Source organism: Otolemur garnettii, unplaced genomic scaffold (genome assembly GCF_000181295.1).
Source record: "Otolemur garnettii isolate 467f Iridium unplaced genomic scaffold, OtoGar3 scaffold00031, whole genome shotgun sequence".
Taxonomy (NCBI): domain Eukaryota; kingdom Metazoa; phylum Chordata; class Mammalia; order Primates; family Galagidae; genus Otolemur; species Otolemur garnettii.
In genome coordinates, this window is record NW_003852426.1 from 2,483,580 (window position 1) to 2,501,529 (window position 17,950).

General features: G+C 51.7%; 1 protein-coding gene and 1 non-coding gene across 3 annotated transcripts; both read left to right on the forward strand.

The window, feature by feature from the left end:
* The first annotated feature begins 1,108 nt into the window (after positions 1-1,108).
* PRRC2A (proline rich coiled-coil 2A) lies at positions 1,109-17,899 on the forward strand. 2 transcript variants are annotated; one of them, XM_003789004.1, is made up of 31 exons: positions 1,109-1,294; positions 3,156-3,330; positions 4,103-4,280; positions 4,626-4,725; positions 4,808-4,880; positions 5,237-5,380; positions 5,541-5,692; positions 5,881-5,960; positions 6,105-6,247; positions 6,559-6,649; positions 6,762-6,978; positions 8,072-8,546; positions 9,275-9,468; positions 9,697-9,994; positions 10,361-10,571; positions 10,764-12,635; positions 13,315-13,586; positions 13,787-13,917; positions 14,152-14,281; positions 14,390-14,475; positions 14,668-14,901; positions 15,007-15,147; positions 15,268-15,339; positions 15,438-15,605; positions 15,808-15,890; positions 16,335-16,545; positions 16,638-16,736; positions 16,863-17,075; positions 17,174-17,268; positions 17,366-17,456; positions 17,572-17,899. In XM_003789004.1, the coding sequence occupies exons 2-31, from the start codon at positions 3,219-3,221 to the stop codon at positions 17,710-17,712; spliced, it is 6,507 nt and encodes a 2,168-aa protein (XP_003789052.1). In that variant the 5' UTR covers positions 1,109-1,294; positions 3,156-3,218; the 3' UTR covers positions 17,713-17,899. The 2 variants fall into 2 exon arrangements, with proteins under 2 accessions (XP_003789052.1, XP_012660208.1); XM_012804754.2 differs by having other exon boundaries at positions 14,393-14,475.
* LOC111725138 lies at positions 3,773-3,901 on the forward strand. The gene has a single exon (XR_002773277.1). It is a non-coding gene; the product is annotated as a small nucleolar RNA SNORA38 (small nucleolar RNA).
* Positions 17,900-17,950: the final 51 nt, after the last annotated feature.

Sequence of the window (17,950 nt, forward strand, 5' to 3'; positions counted from 1 at the left end):
AGTTGGAGGTTGCTGTGAGCTGTGATGCCATGGTACTCTACCCAGGGTGATAGCTTGAGGCTCTGTCTCAAAAAAAAAAAAAAAGAAAGAAAGAAAGAAAAAAGGAGAGACCTAGGAAAACGGAGTTGGAGGAAGGGAGGGAGGGAGACAAGGAGTAAGAAAATTGAAAAAGCAGAATGTTTCGCTTAATGGGAGCTAAGTTTGATGGGAACAGAGTATTCTACCGTCAGGCAATGAGACACAAGAGGAAAAGAAAATTTTGTATTTTGTAAAATAAAATGCATTGTTAGGATAGTACAAATTGCCAATAGTACCAAATACAAAAATCTATTCATGAAAATTATAGGTTATAAAATTAGAAGTCCGTCTTAGTCATTCATTGCCCAAATTTTGATAACTTAAGTCATTCCTAGTCTATTTTTATTCAAATAATTAGCATGTACTATGCAAATAAATAGAACTACCCAAAGAATACCTAGGCTGCGCGGTGCACTCAACATGTTTCCCGAAAACTTTGGATTGGTCTAACAATTCATCTTATTTGCATGACGTGATTTAATAGTGAAGGCCCCGCCCTCCTAGTTCTTCCGTCTCTCGCGAAGGGACGCGTGAACTGAGACTCTTCCTTGGGTCTACGTAAGCTCCGCCCTCTGGCAGCTAATTCCCGTCGCCAGCATAGGTCCTCTCTTAGTCTCCTTCGCTAAAGGCGCAACGGGCTTTGCTTCGTTTCCTTCCACTTTCGGCGTCCGTACGTCTCTCCGCTCTCATCTTTCCACGAACGCACGACGCACGCTCCGCCTCTTTTCTCCCACCATTCCTCGTGTAAATTCCGCGCCCCAACCGCCCGGCCGACCGGCGCCGCATCCCCGCCCCCTCTACACGTCTTAACGGCCGACGCTGGGAGCCCGCCTCCTCAGCCAACCGGCGTCTTAGTGCCCGTAAGTCCCTCCTCTTTATGCAAATAACCTCCACTTGCTCCATAAGCCCTGCCTTTTTTTTTTTTTTTTAAATAAGAACAGCACTAGAAGTAAAGAAGAGTAGGGTGAAGGCGCCCCGCCTTTATGCAAATAAAGGGGCGTGTCTAGGCGCGGAGGGAGGTGGGAGGTGGGGGGGCACTCCCGGGGGCGGCGGTTGCCCGGATGGGCCGTTAGTCGGATCCCAGCCGCGGAGTGAGCGAGGGAGACGGGAGGAGCCGAACCCGGCGCCATCCGCTGCCATCCGCCCCCGCCCCACCGCCTTCCCGCCCCGGGGTGCACCTAAGCTCTGGTCCCGGACCCCCCGCACACCCGGCCAGGTGAGTCTGGGTGAGCTGAGCGCTGACGCCCTTTCCGGCGCGGGAGCAGTGGTGGCGGCGGCGGCGGCGGGGGGGGGGGGGGGGGGGGGGGGGGGAGGAGAAGCTGCCATTAGCCGCCGCCATTTTGTCCTCCTGCTGCCGGGCCTGCCTGCCCCTCCCCCTCCTGTACCTCTATCCCGGCACCCGCACCTCTGGCCCCTGTCTCGGAGCCCAAAGCCTGCCTTTACCCGCCCACTGTCCCGGCTTCATGGGGCGACCCTTGCTTCCGGGCCTGTAACTTACTATCCTCCGCTGTGTTCCCGGTTGCTTACCCCTATCTGTGGGCCCCCTCCCCGCTGCCGCCCTGGGGTGGGCCGCGCCCGACATTTCTCTAGGAAGGTCTTTTCCTCCATACTGGACCCCTCCCATCACCCAGCGCTGTCGCCTTGCCTTCTTGACGCCCGTCTTCGGGGAGAGTCACTCCCACTCTGGAACCCCGCTTTTATTTAGCATCTTCGCCTTTTAGATTCTTCAATTTATCTTGTTCTACTCTTTCATTTTTCCTATTCCTTGTTCCACCTCTCCTTTCCCCCCAAACCTGTTTTTCTTGGATCTCTTGATGTTGCCTCCTTTCTCATGCTTTATTCACATCCTTTCTTTGCCATTCCTGTTTCCATATATTTCTCACCTGCTTTCGTATTCTCTTTTATTAGTTTTAGTCTGTTCACTCCGTGAATCTTCTATCTGTTTTCTCTTCATTTGTTTATTTTCAAAGATTGGTCTTGTTAAACACCTACAGAACAACCCCCGCATCTCTATATTGTCATAAACTTTGCTTTTCCCCAGTTTGGCTTTCGTCTTGGGCCTGTCTGAATTTCCCTGCTTTCTTCCCATCTTCTTTCATCTCTTCATGCTGTTCTCATCTATAAACGAATGCCTGGTCAGTCTAGAAGGGATTGTTAGAGAGTTTGGCCTGCTTGGGGACCAGGGAGTTATTAGAGAAAGAAATGACTGCTGATGGACATTCTTTAGTAGAATGGGAAAATGAAGTTAGCTCTGGCCTTGGCCCTCTTGGTGTCTGGCCCATGGTTACAGGGTTCTCAAGGTGGCTCTCTAATGCTTTGTTTTCCTCAGTTCTGCTCAACTGAGAGCCCGCCAGTACTCCATCTGGAGGTGATATTTTTTCCAGGAGCCAAGATGGGGAGCAAGTGTAGGAAAAGATGGAGTATTCTAAGTACTTGGGGTTTTACCGTTTGTTAGTCTGTATAGTCCCTGTTGTTCCATGAGGATTTCTCTGGCACCAGACCTCTGACTGAGCAAGCTCATAAAATCCTTAAACTCCAGCATACCTTCCTCCAAATCTCCCAGATGGGACATGAGACTGCTAGGAATGGAACCTGGGGTACAGGGCCCTGGGGCATGATGGGAAAGCTGGTATCAAATAAAGAGAGGAGTTTCAAACCTCTGTTCCTTGGACAATGGAATTGTATGCCTTTTTATGGTTTTCTTTGAGTCTTGGACTTGCCTCATTTTAAGTCTCTGAAGTGATTTTGGCGAATTGTGGGGATTAAGAGGCTGCTATGCTTTGTAGAATGGCACAAAGGACAGAGCATTTACACTAGGAAAATACTGGATTTTTGTTTGTGTTTCCTAGGTAGAGGTGTTTGGAGGAAAGGAGAAAACATGTATTTGGGCTACATGGGAGCTGAGTAGATTGTGGCTACTTAAAGAGACTAGGAAGTTTACATATGCTAGAAGAGAAGAAAAGATACCAGAAGTCCACATAATCTGAGTACCCATTGAGAATAAAAGAAAACTTTCAGATTTCTGTTACAGTCTATAAAGGGCACAGAGACTGAGATACTCACTTTTTGGCCCACAGGCTCCGGCACGTTTTGGGGGAGGTGCCTGCAGGACCCAACATACTCAATGAGCTTCCAGCGCAATGTCCGATCGCTCGGGGCCGACTGCCAAGGGGAAGGATGGAAAGAAGTATTCCTCACTCAACCTGTTTGATACATATAAGGGCAAGTCCTTAGAGATCCAGAAACCCGCTGGTGAGGGTCCTGCAAAGATGCCTCTAATCCCTGAAAGCTAGACCTGAATGGGACATGTATTTTACAGTTCTTTGAGGGGAAATGGCTGTAGTAGAGATACCAAGACCAGGGAAGAGTTGAGTGTGTGGCTCAGTTCTTTAATCCCAGTGAGTCAGGAGGCTGAGGTGGGAGGGTCCGTGAGACAGGCCTGGGCAACATAGCAAGACCCTGTCTCAAAAAATAAGAAAAAACTAGGCATGGAGGCACATGCCTATCTAGGCCTGGCCACTTGGGAGGCTGAAGCAGGACATCCCTTGAGTTTAAGGTTGGAGTGAGGTGACGCTATTACACTCAAGCCTGGGTGATAGAGTGATACCCTATCTGGGGGCGGGGAGACTGCAGGGACACTAGAGGCTTTCCAACTTTACTTTGAATCCTTTTGAGGGTGGGCAAACATCAGTTATTCTCCTACAAAGGCGTGTCTGTGGTTCCCCATCTTTGGACATGTAAGAATTTGAGGCAAAGAAATGTGGATTTGGAGAAGTCTGGGGCCAGCTTACTCCCCAGGCTCAAAATCAAGCATCCCACATAGAAGCATTACATGTAATACATACATCTCAGCCTTCCTGATAGGGATTTCATGGATTAATCAAAAGCAGGGGAAGGGCCCCCTTCTAAGAAGTTTGGATGAAATAGGTAATAAAACATTGAGGATATATAAATGGGCCCAGGGTGGGTGGCTGTCAGTTCTTCCATGTGAGGTATTTTTGACTCTCTCCCACCTTTTCTCCAGTTGCCCCTCGCCATGGCCTGCAGAGTCTCGGGAAAGTTGCCATTGCCCGGCGTATGCCACCCCCAGCCAATCTTCCAAGCCTGAAAGCCGAGAACAAAGGCAATGACCCCAATGTCTCATTAGTGCCGAAAGACGGAACAGGATGGGCAAGCAAACAGGAACAGTCCGACCCCAAGAGGTAGGTAGAGGCTTGGGGGCTAGAGTGATGAATATTTTAACTTTAAACTTTGGGGAAAATTGTGCTTGGTCTAACCCAACCACATAAAAGCCAGAGACAAAGGGGAGGTGCTTTTCCTATCTATCTCAGGTCTCCTGTTAAATAATAAGGAATGGTATCTTTAGCTTTCTGTCAGATGGTGAGAAAGCTTCAGGAAATAACCTATACAAGATGACAAAATTAGTTTATCTTAATGTTTATAAATGATAACAATGGGCCTGATTTTTGTTCCTATTCTCCACCAGTTGGAGAAGTAGGGAAGGCATCTCAGACCTCAATAACCTTCCCATTCTATCATCCCTTCAGTTCCGATGCCTCAACCGCTCAGCTGCCGGAATCGCAGCCACTGCCGGCTTCACAGACGCCTGCCTCCAACCAGCCGAAACGACCCCCAACAGCCCCCGAGGTACCTGTGGAGAACTGGGGCAGGGGGCTAGCTCATAGCCGTTCCACACACATTACCACTTACCGTCTTTCTGCTTCCCCAGAACACTCCTTCGGTTCCAAGCGGGGTAAAGTCCTGGGCACAAGCCAGCGTCACCCATGGAGCACATGGAGATGGTGAGTGCGCAGTTCTTCAGGGAGCTACCTGTGTTTGGCCACTATGGGAGGCAGGACCCCTATATGGTACCTTCAGCACAGTGTCTCTTGATCCCTCTTTGGCTAAACCTTGGATCAGGACCACTGATATTCACTTTTATGGTGCACATGAGCAAGTTTAAATATCAGTTTTGTGTAAAGGAGTGGAGGGGTCCCAGAACTGACCTTAGTTCTTTGGGAATGAGTACCTATTCCATAGGAAGTTAAATTTGAAGGCAGGAACTCAGCAATCTGGTATCTGTCAGAGCCTTCTATTTTTACTGTGTGTCTTAAGTAAATGTACATTTGTTTCTTGTTCTGCACCCCTATCCCAATAGGTGGAAGGGCATCAAGCCTACTGTCACGATTCTCTCGAGAGGAATTTCCGACCCTGCAGGCGGCTGGCGACCAGGACAAGGCTGCCAAGGAAAGGGAGTCTGCCGAGCCGTCGTCTGGGCCCGGACCAAGCCTCCGCCCCCAAAGTGAGTGCTGCCTTTTGGCCAGAATATCACCTGTTCCATTTCAAAATTAATTGCTGTTTTATTCCTTTTCTTCTCCATCATTTTTAGTTAGCTATGTTCACTTGCCCCTGAATTATTGGTGTGTGTTTCTCTCTCTGTCTCTGTCTTTTCCAAAATACAGATTCTACAACTTGGAGGGATGGAGGTGGGCGTGGCCCTGATGAACTGGAGGGCCCAGACTCCAAACTTCATCATGGTCATGATCCCCGGGCAGGGCTGCAGCCGTCAGGCCCACCCCAGTTCCCTCCCTACCGCGGAATGATGCCGCCTTTCGTGAGTTCAGATTTATTTGGGGGTGATTTTGCTAGAAACTGGAGAATGAGGAATCAGGACTTAGTTTTTGGAAGGGCCAGCTAGAAAGTCAGGGACATATGAGATGAAGGAGGGGATGATGATAGTTTAAGGAGCTGGAAGGCAGTTTGACTGTCTTGCTGAGCAGCTATTGTTGGGCCCTTTTGCAGATGTATCCCCCATATCTCCCGTTTCCTCCGCCCTATGGACCCCAGGGGCCTTACCGATATCCTACTCCTGATGGGCCCAGGTGAGCAATCCAGATTTATGGTTGGGGGTAGGGGAAACCTGTTGGGGAAGGAGATGGTTTTCTAACCAGGAGGCTCAGTCTTATATGTGGTTATACAGTAACGCCATTTTACATCTTCTTTCCTATTTTCTTTTCCATATATAGCCGTTTCCCCCGTGTGGCAGGCCCCCGTGGCTCTGGGCCACCAATGCGCCTTGTAGAGCCTGTGGGTCGTCCTTCTATTCTTAAAGAGGATAATCTCAAAGAGTTTGATCAGTTGGACCAGGAGAATGATGATGGTTGGGCAGGTAAGTGGATATTAAGGGTCAAATATTTGGATCTGAAAAGGCAAAGTGACGAACATGGGGGGAGGTCGTGTGGAAGGAAAAAAGACATTGAAGGGTAAGGGATTAATAGAGAAAAACCAAGTCCTGGCAAAGTTCCGAGAGAAGTAGGAATGACAGGACTCATAATTGGTGGATCTTGATTACAGAGGGAGAGGGTTGGAACTAGTAGTACATCCCACCACATAGTTCCAGATCACTTTTTGTGTCCCAGGAAGATATCTGAGATTGAAGAGCAGAGGGCTTTGGTTATCACTATTTATTTTTCCCCTTAGGGGCCCATGAAGAAGTTGACTACACTGAAAAGCTCAAATTCAGTGATGAGGAAGACGGGCGAGATTCTGATGAGGAGGGAACTGAGGGCCAGTAAGTTAGAGTCACCAGGGGAGAAAAGGGGGCTTGGTTTGTTTCACAGTAATATACTCTTAGAGGAGCTGGGTTGTAGCTGATTTTAATTTCACTGTTGATCTGCTCACAGCAAGGATTCCCAATTAGCTGCTGGTGAGGAACGTCCCCCTGAAGCAGATGGCAAAAAGGGCAACTCCCCTGGCAGTGAACCACCTCCTCCCAAGACAGCCTGGGCAGAGACCTCTCGGCCTCCAGAGACAGAGCCGGGGCCTCCTGCCCCAAAGCCTCCCCCACCCCCACCTCACCGGGGCCCCACTGGGAACTGGGGTCCCCCTGGGGACTACCCAGTGAGTATCTACAATGAGGGATTGAGAGGGTCAGTTGTGGGAGATTTGAAACAGTCTTATAGAGGAAGCTGGAGGGAGGGCTGAACATGAGCTGTGTGAAGTGCAGAACTGTAGAGCAGCCCTGGAAAGCTTGAGAACATCCTTAATGTTAGGGGAGTTGGCTCGGCGCCTGTGGCTCAAGCGGCTAAGGCGCCAGCCACATACACCTAAGGTGGCGGGTTCGAATCCCCAGCCCGGGCCCACCAGACAACAATGATGGCTGCAACCAAAAAATGGCCAGGCGTTGTGGCGGGCGCCTGTGGTCCCAGCTACTTGGGAGGCTGAGGCAGGAGACTCGCTTGAGCCCAGGAGTCGGAGGTTGCTGTAAGCGTGATGCCATGGCACTCTACCCAGGGGGATAGCTTGAGGCTCAGTCTCAAAAAAAAAAAAACAAATGTTAGGGGAGTCAAGATAAGGAATAGGAGAAATTGGGATGCTAGTGAGGAAGAACAAGGAGGGCTGGGTGTTTGGGTCTCTGAAGGTGAGAGGGAACAGAGAAAATAAAAGACTAGGGTGGGGACGGCACCTGTGGCTCAGTGGGTAGGGTGCCAGCCCCATATACCCAGGGTGGTAGGTTCAAACCCAGCCCCAGCCAAATTGCAACAAAAAAATAGCTGGGCGTTATGGCAGGTGCCTGTAGTCCCAACTACTCAGGAGGCTAAGGCAAGAGAATCACCTAAGCCCAGGAGGTGGAGGTTGCTTTGAGCTTTGTGATACCAAGGCACTCTACCGAGGCAATAAAGTGAAACTTTGTCTCTTAAAAAAAAAAAAAAAAGACTAGAGTGTCTGCGGTATTGAGCATCTGTCGTCCCAGCTACTTAGGAGGCTGAAGTGGCAGTATTAAGCCCTAGAAATTCTAGACCAGAAAACATAGAGCCTGTCTCAAAAAACAACAAAAGAACCAAGGTGATGAGTCCCTACCCAGAGAGGTCTTCAACCCCCAAGCCCTGGTCCTTGTATTCTGTAGCTAGAAACAGTTGATTGGTCCATGAAAGTGATGGTAGAAAGCATAGTGACTGACATTCCTGGCCTTGCCGGGTCTGCCCATTGACAGGATCGTGGGGGCCCTCCCTGCAAGCCCCCAGCACCTGAAGATGAGGATGAGGCATGGCGGCAACGACGAAAGCAGTCTTCATCTGAAATCTCTCTGGCTGTGGAGCGTGCCCGTCGAAGGCGAGAGGAAGAAGAGCGGCGTATGCAGGAAGAGCGCCGGGCAGCCTGTGCCGAGAAGCTCAAACGGCTGGATGAAAAGTTTGGGGCACCTGACAAGCGGCTCAAAGCAGAGCCTGCTGCCCCACCTCCTGTCCCTCCTGCCCCAGCTCCACCACCTGCAGTCCCCAAAGAACTCCTTGCACCTGCAGCTCCACCACCGGCATCAGCCCCAACACCAGAGAAAGAATCTGAAGAACCAGCACAGGCCCTTCCTGCCCAACCCACCCCCACTCCAGGTGTGGCTCCAGCTCCCACTCTGGTGAGTGGTGGTGGCAGTACCAGTAGCACCAGCAGTGGCAGCTTCGAAGCCAGCCCAGGTATGGAGATGGGGATAGGTACTACCAGATGTCAGATCTCTGCTTGCCTTAAAGGTACAGGGTGGTAAGGATGGAAGTAAATGAAGACAGTTGTTTTGATTTATTGGACTACACATGGTAGGGGAGGAGAGTCCTATCATTTGTAGGGGTATCTGAAGAAAGGTTTGTTATCTGAATTTCTGAATAAATTGTGATCTAAAACAATTTTTTTTTTTTTTTTTTTTTTTTTTGGAGACAGAGCCTCAAGCTGTCTCCCTGGGTAGAGTGCTGTGGCATTACAGCTCACAGCAACCTCCAACTCCTGGGCTCAAGCGAGTCTCCTGCCTCCGCCTCCCAAGTAGCTGGGACCACAGGCGCCTGCCACAACGCCTGGCTATTTTTTGGTTGCAGCCGTCATTGTTGTTTGGCGGGTCCGGGCTGGGGATTCGAACCCGCCACCTTAGGTGTACGTGGCTAGCACCGAGCTAAAACAATTTTTTGTAGGGCAGCGCTGAAGAAAGTGTCATTTTGATAGTTTCATAGATTAATGCCACCACTATAGACTCTTAAGGAGACATAAAGCATTTTTATGGGTTGTTAAACAGAAAGGGCTTTGGTAGGTCAGGTGTCAAGTAGAGTGTCAAGTAGGTATCAAGTGAGCTAGAGGAGGAAAGACTGATATTCCTGGGTTCATGGAATGAATGTTGATGGACCAGGTCACTGTGACTGTTGTCTTTTCTTCAATACAGTGGAATCACAGCTGCCCTCAAAAGAGGGTCCTGAACCATCAGAAGAGGTTCCTCCTCCTACCACGCCCCCAGCCCCAAAGGTGGAACCCCCCAAGGGTGATGGAGTTGGTCCTACTCGGCAGCCTACTAGCCAAGGCTTGGGCTACCCTAAATACCAGAAATCATTACCTCCTCGTTTCCAGCGGCAGCAGCAGGTGAAATCAAGTTATTACCCCTCTAAGGGCTGCTTCCTTTCCTGGCTTTAATATTTATCCATAAGTTACCTTCTGGGTCCCTCTGCCTCTTTGTCCAGTTTTGTTTCCATTATGTCACCTGTTTCCATCTAGCTGGGGTTTTGTTACATTTGAGCATTAATGATTTTTCTTCGCTGATTCCTTTGTGTGTGCTTTGATGCCTGTCTCATCCTCTTTCTTCTTCCCTAGGAGCAGCTTCTGAAACAGCAGCAGCAGCAGCAGTGGCAACAGCATCAACAGGGCTCTGCCCCTCCTGCTCCAGTGCCCCCATCACCACCACAGCCTGTGACCCTGGGGGCTGTGCCAGCTCCACAGGCTCCACCACCCCCTCCTAAGGCTCTGTACCCAGGTGCTTTGGGCCGGCCCCCGCCCATGCCCCCAATGAACTTTGATCCCCGCTGGATGATGATTCCTCCTTATGTGGACCCCCGGCTCCTCCAGGGCCGGCCCCCTCTTGACTTCTACCCTCCTGGCGTGCATCCCTCTGGTAAGGCCATGGGACAGGTGGGGAGCCCCTCAGTCGTGTGAGTTGTTGGATATCAGAATCTTATTGTGACTCTTGTGTGACAGGTTTTACCAGTGAGAAAGGGAGTGTATATAGAGTTAGGTCTGTTGCAGGAATGGGCTTAGAGAAGGAATATACAGTTGACTTTCATTGGCCAGAGTTTATTTGGGGCGGTTTGATCCTTTCATAGGGAAACTAAGTGGTTAGCCCCGTTTCACAAGAGTGGGCAAGGCTCAGACTGGGAGCAAAAGATGGAGGAACTGACTTGACAGGGAATACTAGACTAGGGAGGCACTTTTGTCCTGTAGGGCCTGTGAAATAAGAAGAGTTATTCTTTTATTTCTTCAGGCCTAGTTCCCCGGGAGCGCTCAGACAGTGGAGGCTCAAACTCAGAGCCATTTGACCGTCATGCACCCCCCCTTTTACGGGAACGGGGCACCCCACCAGTAGATCCAAAGTTGGCCTGGGTAGGAGATGTCTTCGGTACAACATCCACTGACCCTAGGCCACTTACCTCACCACTGCGCCAGGCTGCAGATGAGGATGACAAGGGCCTGAGGTGAGTCTTGGTTATGAGAAATGGGTGAGTTCCTAGTGATGATAGGATCTAGGCCTAAAAGAAAGGGATTTGGATCAGTGGTAAGATAATAGTGATGAATAGGAAAGATCATAAAACTAAGTGTTCTCTTCTCACCTAGTTCTGGTATTCCTCATCCTGAGATAATTCTCCTTCTTTTCTGTCTCTCTTCAGGAGTGAGACTCCTCCAGTACCTCCCCCACCACCCTATCTGGCCAGTTATCCAGGCTTTCCTGAGAATGGAGCCCCTGGGCCCCCAATCTCTCGCTTCCCTCTGGAGGAGCCAGCTCCCCCAGGGCCCCGTCCACTCCCCTGGCCTCCAAGCAATGATGAGGCAACCAAGACGCAAGCACCACCCAAGAAAGACCCCCCCAAGGAGGACACTGCACAGTTGACAGGGCCAGAAGCAAGCCGAAAGCCGGCCCGTGGAGTCGGAAGTGGAGGCCAAGGCCCCCCACCACCACGCAGAGAAAGTCGCACAGAGACTCGCTGGGGCCCTCGCCCAGGGAGCAGTCGTCGGGGAATCCCTCCAGAGGAGCCAGGCGCTCCTCCCCGCCGGGCTGGGCCTATAAAGAAACTCCCACCACCTGCAAAAGTGGAAGAGCTGCCTCCCAAGCCCCTCGAACAGGGCGATGAAACCCCCAAGATCCCCAAACCAGACCCACTAAAGACAGCCAAAGGGAAACTAGGGGGTCCCAAAGAGACCCCACCCAGTGGGAATCTTTCCCCTGCCCCAAGGCTTCGGAGGGACTATTCCTATGAACGAGTGGGTCCTACCTCCTGCCGGGGTCGGGGCCGCGGTGAATATTTTGCCAGAGGGAGGGGTTTTCGGGGAACCTATGGGGGAAGGGGACGGGGAGCACGAAGCAGAGAGTTCCGCAGTTACCGAGAGTTCCGAGGAGATGATGGGCGTGGAGGTGGGGCAGGAGGACCAAACCACCCACCTGCTCCCCGTGGCCGCACTGCCAGTGAGACACGAAGTGAGGGTTCAGAATATGAGGAAATACCCAAGCGGCGCCGACAGCGTGGCTCAGAAACAGGCAGTGAGACCCACGAGAGTGATCTGGCTCCCTCGGACAAGGAAGCCCCCCCACCCAAAGAGGGAGTACTCACCCAAGCTCCTCTTACTCACCCCCCACCAGGAGCCCCACCTTCACCAGCCCCAGCACGCTTCTCCACTGCCCGGGGTGGGCGAGTCTTCACTCCTAGAGGGGTGCCGTCACGCAGGGGCCGAGGGGGAGGGCGGCCCCCTCCTCCTGTTTGCCCAGGCTGGAGCTCTCCAGCCAAGCCCTTGGCTCCCAAGAAACCACCTGCAGGCCCTTTGCCATCAAGTAAGGAACCTCTGAAAGAGAAGTTGATTCCAGGGCCTTTGTCCACTATGACTCGGGGAACAAGCAGTGGAGGTAATAATGTGGGCATGGGTGTAGAAGATGGGGAGCGACCACGAAGGAGGCGACATGGGCGAGCTCAACAGCAGGACAAGCCACCTCGTTTCCGGAGGCTGAAACAGGAAAGGGAGAATGCAGCCAGAGGGGCCGAGGGCAAGCCTTCCTCCCTGGCCCTTCCAGCCTCCACTCCTGGACCTGAGGAGACCCTCACAACAGCCACAGTGCCCCCACCACCTCGCAGGGCAGCTGCCAAATCTCCTGATTTGTCAAACCAGAACTCAGACCAAGCCAATGAGGAATGGGAGACTGCATCAGAGAGTAGTGACTTTGCCAGTGAGCGCAGGGGGGACAAAGAGGCTCCCCCTCCAGCATTGCTGACCCCCAAAGCTGTGGGAACTCCTGGGGGCAGTGGAGGTGGCCCTGCACCAGGCATTTCAACCATGTCCCGTGGCGATCTGAGCCAGAGAGCCAAGGATTTGAGTAAGCGAAGTTTCTCCAGTCAGCGGCCAGGCATGGAACGACAGAACCGGCGCCCGGGTCCTGGGGGCAAAGCTGGCAGCAGTGGTGGCAGCAGTGGAGGTGGCAGCGGGGGTTCTGGGGGAAGGACCGGACCAGGACGAGGGGATAAGAGGACCTGGCCCTCTCCCAAGAACCGAAGGTGGGTAGGGATAGACCGTCAGGTGTATGCTTAGGGTTTAAATTGGGGAAGGTCTGGGCACAGTGGCTTCCACCTATGATCCTAGCACTTGGGGGCTGAGGCAACTAAATTGCTTGAGCTCAGTCAGGACTTAGAAACCAGCCTGAACAAGGGCAAGACCCTGTCTCGAAAAATAGCTGGGTGCTGTGGTGGTGCTAGCTCCCGTGTAGTCAACTACTCCAGAGGCTGAGGCAGGAGAAACACTTGAGCCCAAGAGTTTGAGGTGGTTGTGAGCTATGGTGCTATGGCACTCTACCAAGGGCGATGCAGTGGGACTCTATCAAAAATAAACTGTTGGGGAAAGGGCAAAGGCCTTGGGGTGAGGTGAGTTTGGGTGCTGTGGTGTTTGTGACCAAGGGGCCATGGACTTTCTGAAAGGCACCGTGGTTTGCACACCTAGGTAATAGAGAGCAATTGATAGGATGGTAGAGTCAGGAATACTTGTATATTTATTCCTTGTTCTTTGCTTTCCACTCTACAGACTATACGTGTAGAAAACTCTTAGAAGAGCTGAAAAACACCAGGGTAGGGAAGGGGATAGGTTGTAAGGGGGAGAAGTTAGAAAACAGATAATTGACTTGGGAGGATAAAGTAATTAATGATATAGCAAATACTAGAGCTGATGTTCTGTTTTCTTTAGCCGTCCTCCAGAGGAGCGTCCCCCGGGGCTTCCCCTGCCACCTCCACCTCCCAGTAGTTCTGCTGTCTTCCGATTGGACCAAGTTATCCACAGTAACCCTGCTGGCATCCAACAAGCTCTGGCCCAGCTTAGCAGCCGCCAAGGGAATGTAACTACACCGGGGGGGCACCCAAGGCACAAGCCTGGGCCTCCCCAAGCTCCTCAGGGCCCTCCTGCTAGAGCCCCATCCCAGTATGAGCCCCAGAGGACCAGCAGCAGTAGCATCACTTCTGGTAAGCTGGAGTGGTTATGCATGGGAATATCTATGTTCCCAAAGAAGGGCAGATGTTGGAGGGAGAGCGTCTGGCTTGGGGGCCCTGTTGCTGATGTCTGTAGACAGCAAGGGTAGAAGGATTGGGTGGTAGAATAGGGAGGGAAAGCTAGGGTTGGTGGTAGAGCAAGGCAGTTGCTGATGGTTTTCTCTCTTCTTTAGACCCTCGCTTTGAGGAGCCAGGGCCAATGGTGAGAGGGGTGGGTGGGAGTCCCCGGGATCCCACCGGGGTTAATCCCTTCCCCCCCAAACGTCGGGAGCGGCCTCCTAGAAAACCAGAGTTGCTGCAGGAGGTGAGGATGGGGTTTGAGAGTGTGCTTCACTGCACTTTTACTCCTAAAAGTTCTTGGGGTTTTTTCTTCACTCTTTTCCCCATTTATGCCGTGTTTTCACTCAAAATCCTCACTATATGATTTGCCTCCTCCATGTCTCTTTTGTTGTTCCCACACCTCAGTCTTTCCTAGATTTCTGTATTTCTCAGTCCCTACTTTAATTCATGTTTTGCCTCTGGCCTTTCTCATCTTTAGGAATCTTTGCCACCGCCTCATAGCTCTGGATTCTTGGACTCTAAGCCTGAGGACCCAGGCCCTCAGGGAGAATCTAGAGATGCAGGAACAGAGGCCCTGACCCCTCACATCTGGAATCATTTACATACTGGTGAGTAAAGCTAAGTGAAAGCAAAGGACTACAGTAGAAGGATGAGATGGACTTGAGAACTGTCCTCTCCTCTCACTTTCTCTCTCTGGTCGGTGCTTCCTTCTCCAGCAGCTAGCCAAAAGAGTTACCGCCCAAGCTCCATGGAGCCCTGGATGGAGCCCCTGAATCCTTTTGAGGATGTGGCTAGCACAGAGGTAAGTGAGGATGGGAGCATCTGAGCTGAGATACTGTTAAGCACTTGACCATACTTCCCCACCTCCTCTGGATCAAGTCTGGGGTATCCTCTCACTTGGTTGCCTCCTTTAGTTTTTGTATATGTGTGCACCAGTCAGGTATTGGGATGCTTTCTACCCTGACTTAACTAGCTCCTTCTCCACTCCTCTCAGATGAGTCAGTCTGACAGTGGGGTGGACCTGAGTGGGGATTCTCAGGTGTCATCAGGTCCCTGCAGCCAGCGAAGTTCCCCTGATGGAGGACTCAAGGGGGCAGCAGAGGGACCCCCCAAGCGGCCTGGAGGCCCCTCCCCCCTGAATGCTGTTCCTTGTGAGGGTCCACCTGGCTCTGAACCCTCTGAACCTCCTAGGAGACGGCCACCTGCCCCCCACGATGGGGACAGAAAGGTAAAAAAACAAGAAATGATTAGAGTGATTGTTTCTAGAAATCTGACTTTGGCCCTGCCTGTGTTTGGGGGATTGCCTAATTTGGGCTTCCCTTTCCCAACCCAGGAGCTGCCCCGGGAGCAGCCTCTTCCCCCTGGCCCCATTGGCACAGAACGATCACAGCGTACAGACCGAGGCTCAGAGCCTGGGCCCCTCCGGCCATGCCATCGACCTGGCCCCTCGGTCCAGTTTGGCACTAGCGACAAGGTGTGCATGGCATGGATCTGGGTATTCTGGTTTGGGTGGAGAGAAGGGAAAGGTTGGAGGTAAGACATAGACGACACATGTCTAAATACTGGGACAATCTCTTCTGACTTGTGATCACAGGATTCAGACTTACGCCTAATGGTAGGAGACACTTTAAAAGCAGAGAAGGAGCTAACAGCATCAGTCACTGAGGTAAGTGGAAATAAGTTTAGTGGGAAGGAAGGTCTGAGAGCCTGCGGGGGAGCAACTTAGGCATTCAGGATGCCAGACATTGGCCTCTTTCTTCCTAGGCCATTCCTATATCCCGAGACTGGGAGCTGCTCCCCAGTGCTTCTGCCTCAGCTGAGCCACAATCTAAGAACCTGGGTTCTGGGCATTGTGGCCCAGAGCCCAGCTCCTCAGGCCAGCGCCTATACCCTGAGGTCTTCTATGGCAGTCCTGGGCCTCCCAGTTCTCAGGTAGGCCCTACTTGTCATAGCTATCACATGACTTTTTCAGTAAATAATCATTCTTTTCTGCCTGCTATATTTTCTGATCAGGCCTATGTGGTAAAGTTGTAAAACCCCATTTTTTCGCCATATTTTTTACTGCTGTGGGTGAGATGGGTGATTTTTTTCTTGACAAGAGAAACTAGAGCTATTTCAACTTGCTCTTCTGCAGGTCTCTGGGGGAGCCATGGACTCTCAATTACATCCAAGCAGTGGAGGCTTCCGCCCTGGGACACCCTCACTGCACCCTTACAGGTAATACTTGATTTGATGCCTGTAGATCTCAGAAAGAAATGAAGGTGTTTTAGGGCAGAGGAAATGGGACTCTGTGAGTCTGGGTACAGTGGCTCATGCCTATAATTTTAGCACTCTAGGAGGTTGAGGTGGGTAGAGCTTGAGCTCACTAGTTGGATACTAGCCTAAGCAAGAGCAAGACCCTATCTCTAAAAAATAGGTGGGCATTATGATGGGTGGCTGTAGTCCTAGCTACTCAGGAGGCTGAGGAAAGAGGATCACTTAAGCCTGAGAGTTTGAGGTTGTTGTGAACTACGATGCCATGGCACTGTACCAAGGGTGACAAAATAAGACTCGATCTCCAAAAAAAAATGAAATGGGACCCTCTGAACCAAGGGCTAGTAGACTTAAGGCATTGCTCAGAGTTAATTCTTGATGCCTCTTCTCCCCCAAATTTCTTTTCAGATCACAGCCCCTATACCTACCCCCAGGCCCGGCCCCTCCCTCGGCACTGCTCTCTGGAGTAGCTCTTAAGGGCCAGTTTCTGGATTTCTCTACACTGCAAGCAACAGAGCTGGGGAAGTTGCCGGCTGGAGGAGTTCTCTATCCTCCACCTTCCTTCCTCTACTCTCCAGCTTTCTGCCCCAGTCCTTTGCCTGACCCACCTTTGCTTCAGGTATGAGGTGGAGCGGGTAATTAGGGTTTGGGAGTTAGGGTGCAGAGGATGCTTTTGGGGAAGTTGACGTATTTCTCCCCATTTCCCAACAGGTACGCCAGGATCTGCCATCACCTTCAGATTTTTATTCTACTCCTCTGCAGCCTGGTGGTCAAAGCGGCTTTCTCCCTTCAGGGGCCCCTGCTCAACAGGTACCTTCTTATCTTCCCATTTCCCTTTCATTGTACATATTTCTTTGTCCAGTCTTTGGCTTTTATTTTTCTTGGCTTTCTAACATTTCTCCCTGTCAACATGCACACCCAAATTTCTTGTTACAGATGCTTCTACCCATGGTGGACTCACAGCTGCCAGTGGTGAACTTTGGCTCCCTGCCACCAGCACCGCCTCCTGCCCCACCTCCCCTTTCTCTGTTACCTGTGGGGCCTACTCTGCAGCCCCCCAGCCTGGCTGTGCGGCCCCCACCTGCTCCTGCTACTCGGGTGCTGCCTTCACCTGCCAGACCCTTCCCCACTAGCTTGGGGCGGGCAGAGGTAAGGTACAGGAACTGAGATGCTAGGGAACTCCGAAAGTTAAGTGTTAAGGATTCTGTATCTCAAGGCAGTAGGTTCATGAAATCTTTTTCCTTCAGCTGCACCCAGTGGAACTAAAGCCGTTACAGGATTATCGAAAACTGAGCAGCAACCTTGGAGGACATGGGTCATCACGTACTCCCCCAACTGGAAGGTAAAAGGGAATGGGGATGTAGACTCCCAAAAGGTTTGCTTGGTTTGCAGCCAGGAGTTGGGTCTTAGGCTTGCCTTAAACACCCTTTTTCCCTTAGGTCCTTCTCTGGCCTCCATTCCCGTCTCAAGGCCCCACCTTCCACTTACAGTGGAGTCTTCCGTACCCAGCGCATCGACCTTTACCAGCAGGTGAAGGAGAAAAACCCTGTGGCCCCAACTCTAAAAGCGTTACCACCTGAGGTCCTTCCATCCCATCCCTGACCTTACACTATGATTTACTCTTTCACACATGCCTGTGCCCTAGGCCTCACCACCAGATGCCCTGCGTTGGATGCCAAAGCCTTGGGAGCGGACAGGGCCACCTTCTCGAGAAGGGCCTTCCAGACGGGCAGAGGAGCCTGGGTCCCGAGGGGACAAGGAGCCTGGGTTGCCCCCACCCCGCTGAGGGAGTTCCCTTACCCCCACCCCCACCCCCCAGGGCTTGTATATAGATTATAAATATATAAGGGGGAAAGGGGTGGGTGGGGAGGGGTTGTGGGGCTGGGGCCTCACTTCCCCTCCTCCCCCTTTCCCTGGTCCCCTATCCCTGGGGCCGTTTGTTAAAAAAGAGTAATAAAAGGATTTAAAAAAAATTTCCAGAATCATTTAGGGAGGTGGGTTGTTTGGTGCTAAGTGAGGTATGG

Excerpts from the sequence above, each read along its gene's own strand:
- PRRC2A (XM_003789004.1), top strand. The coding sequence starts at position 3,219 with ATGTCCGATCGCTCGGGGCCGACTGCCAAGGGGAAGGATGGAAAGAAG. Across the intron at positions 4,881-5,236 it reads CCATGGAGCACATGGAGATG|GTGGAAGGGCATCAAGCCTA; the intron begins GTGAGTGCGCAG and ends CTATCCCAATAG. Across the intron at positions 15,340-15,437 it reads TAACAGCATCAGTCACTGAG|GCCATTCCTATATCCCGAGA; the intron begins GTAAGTGGAAAT and ends CTTTCTTCCTAG.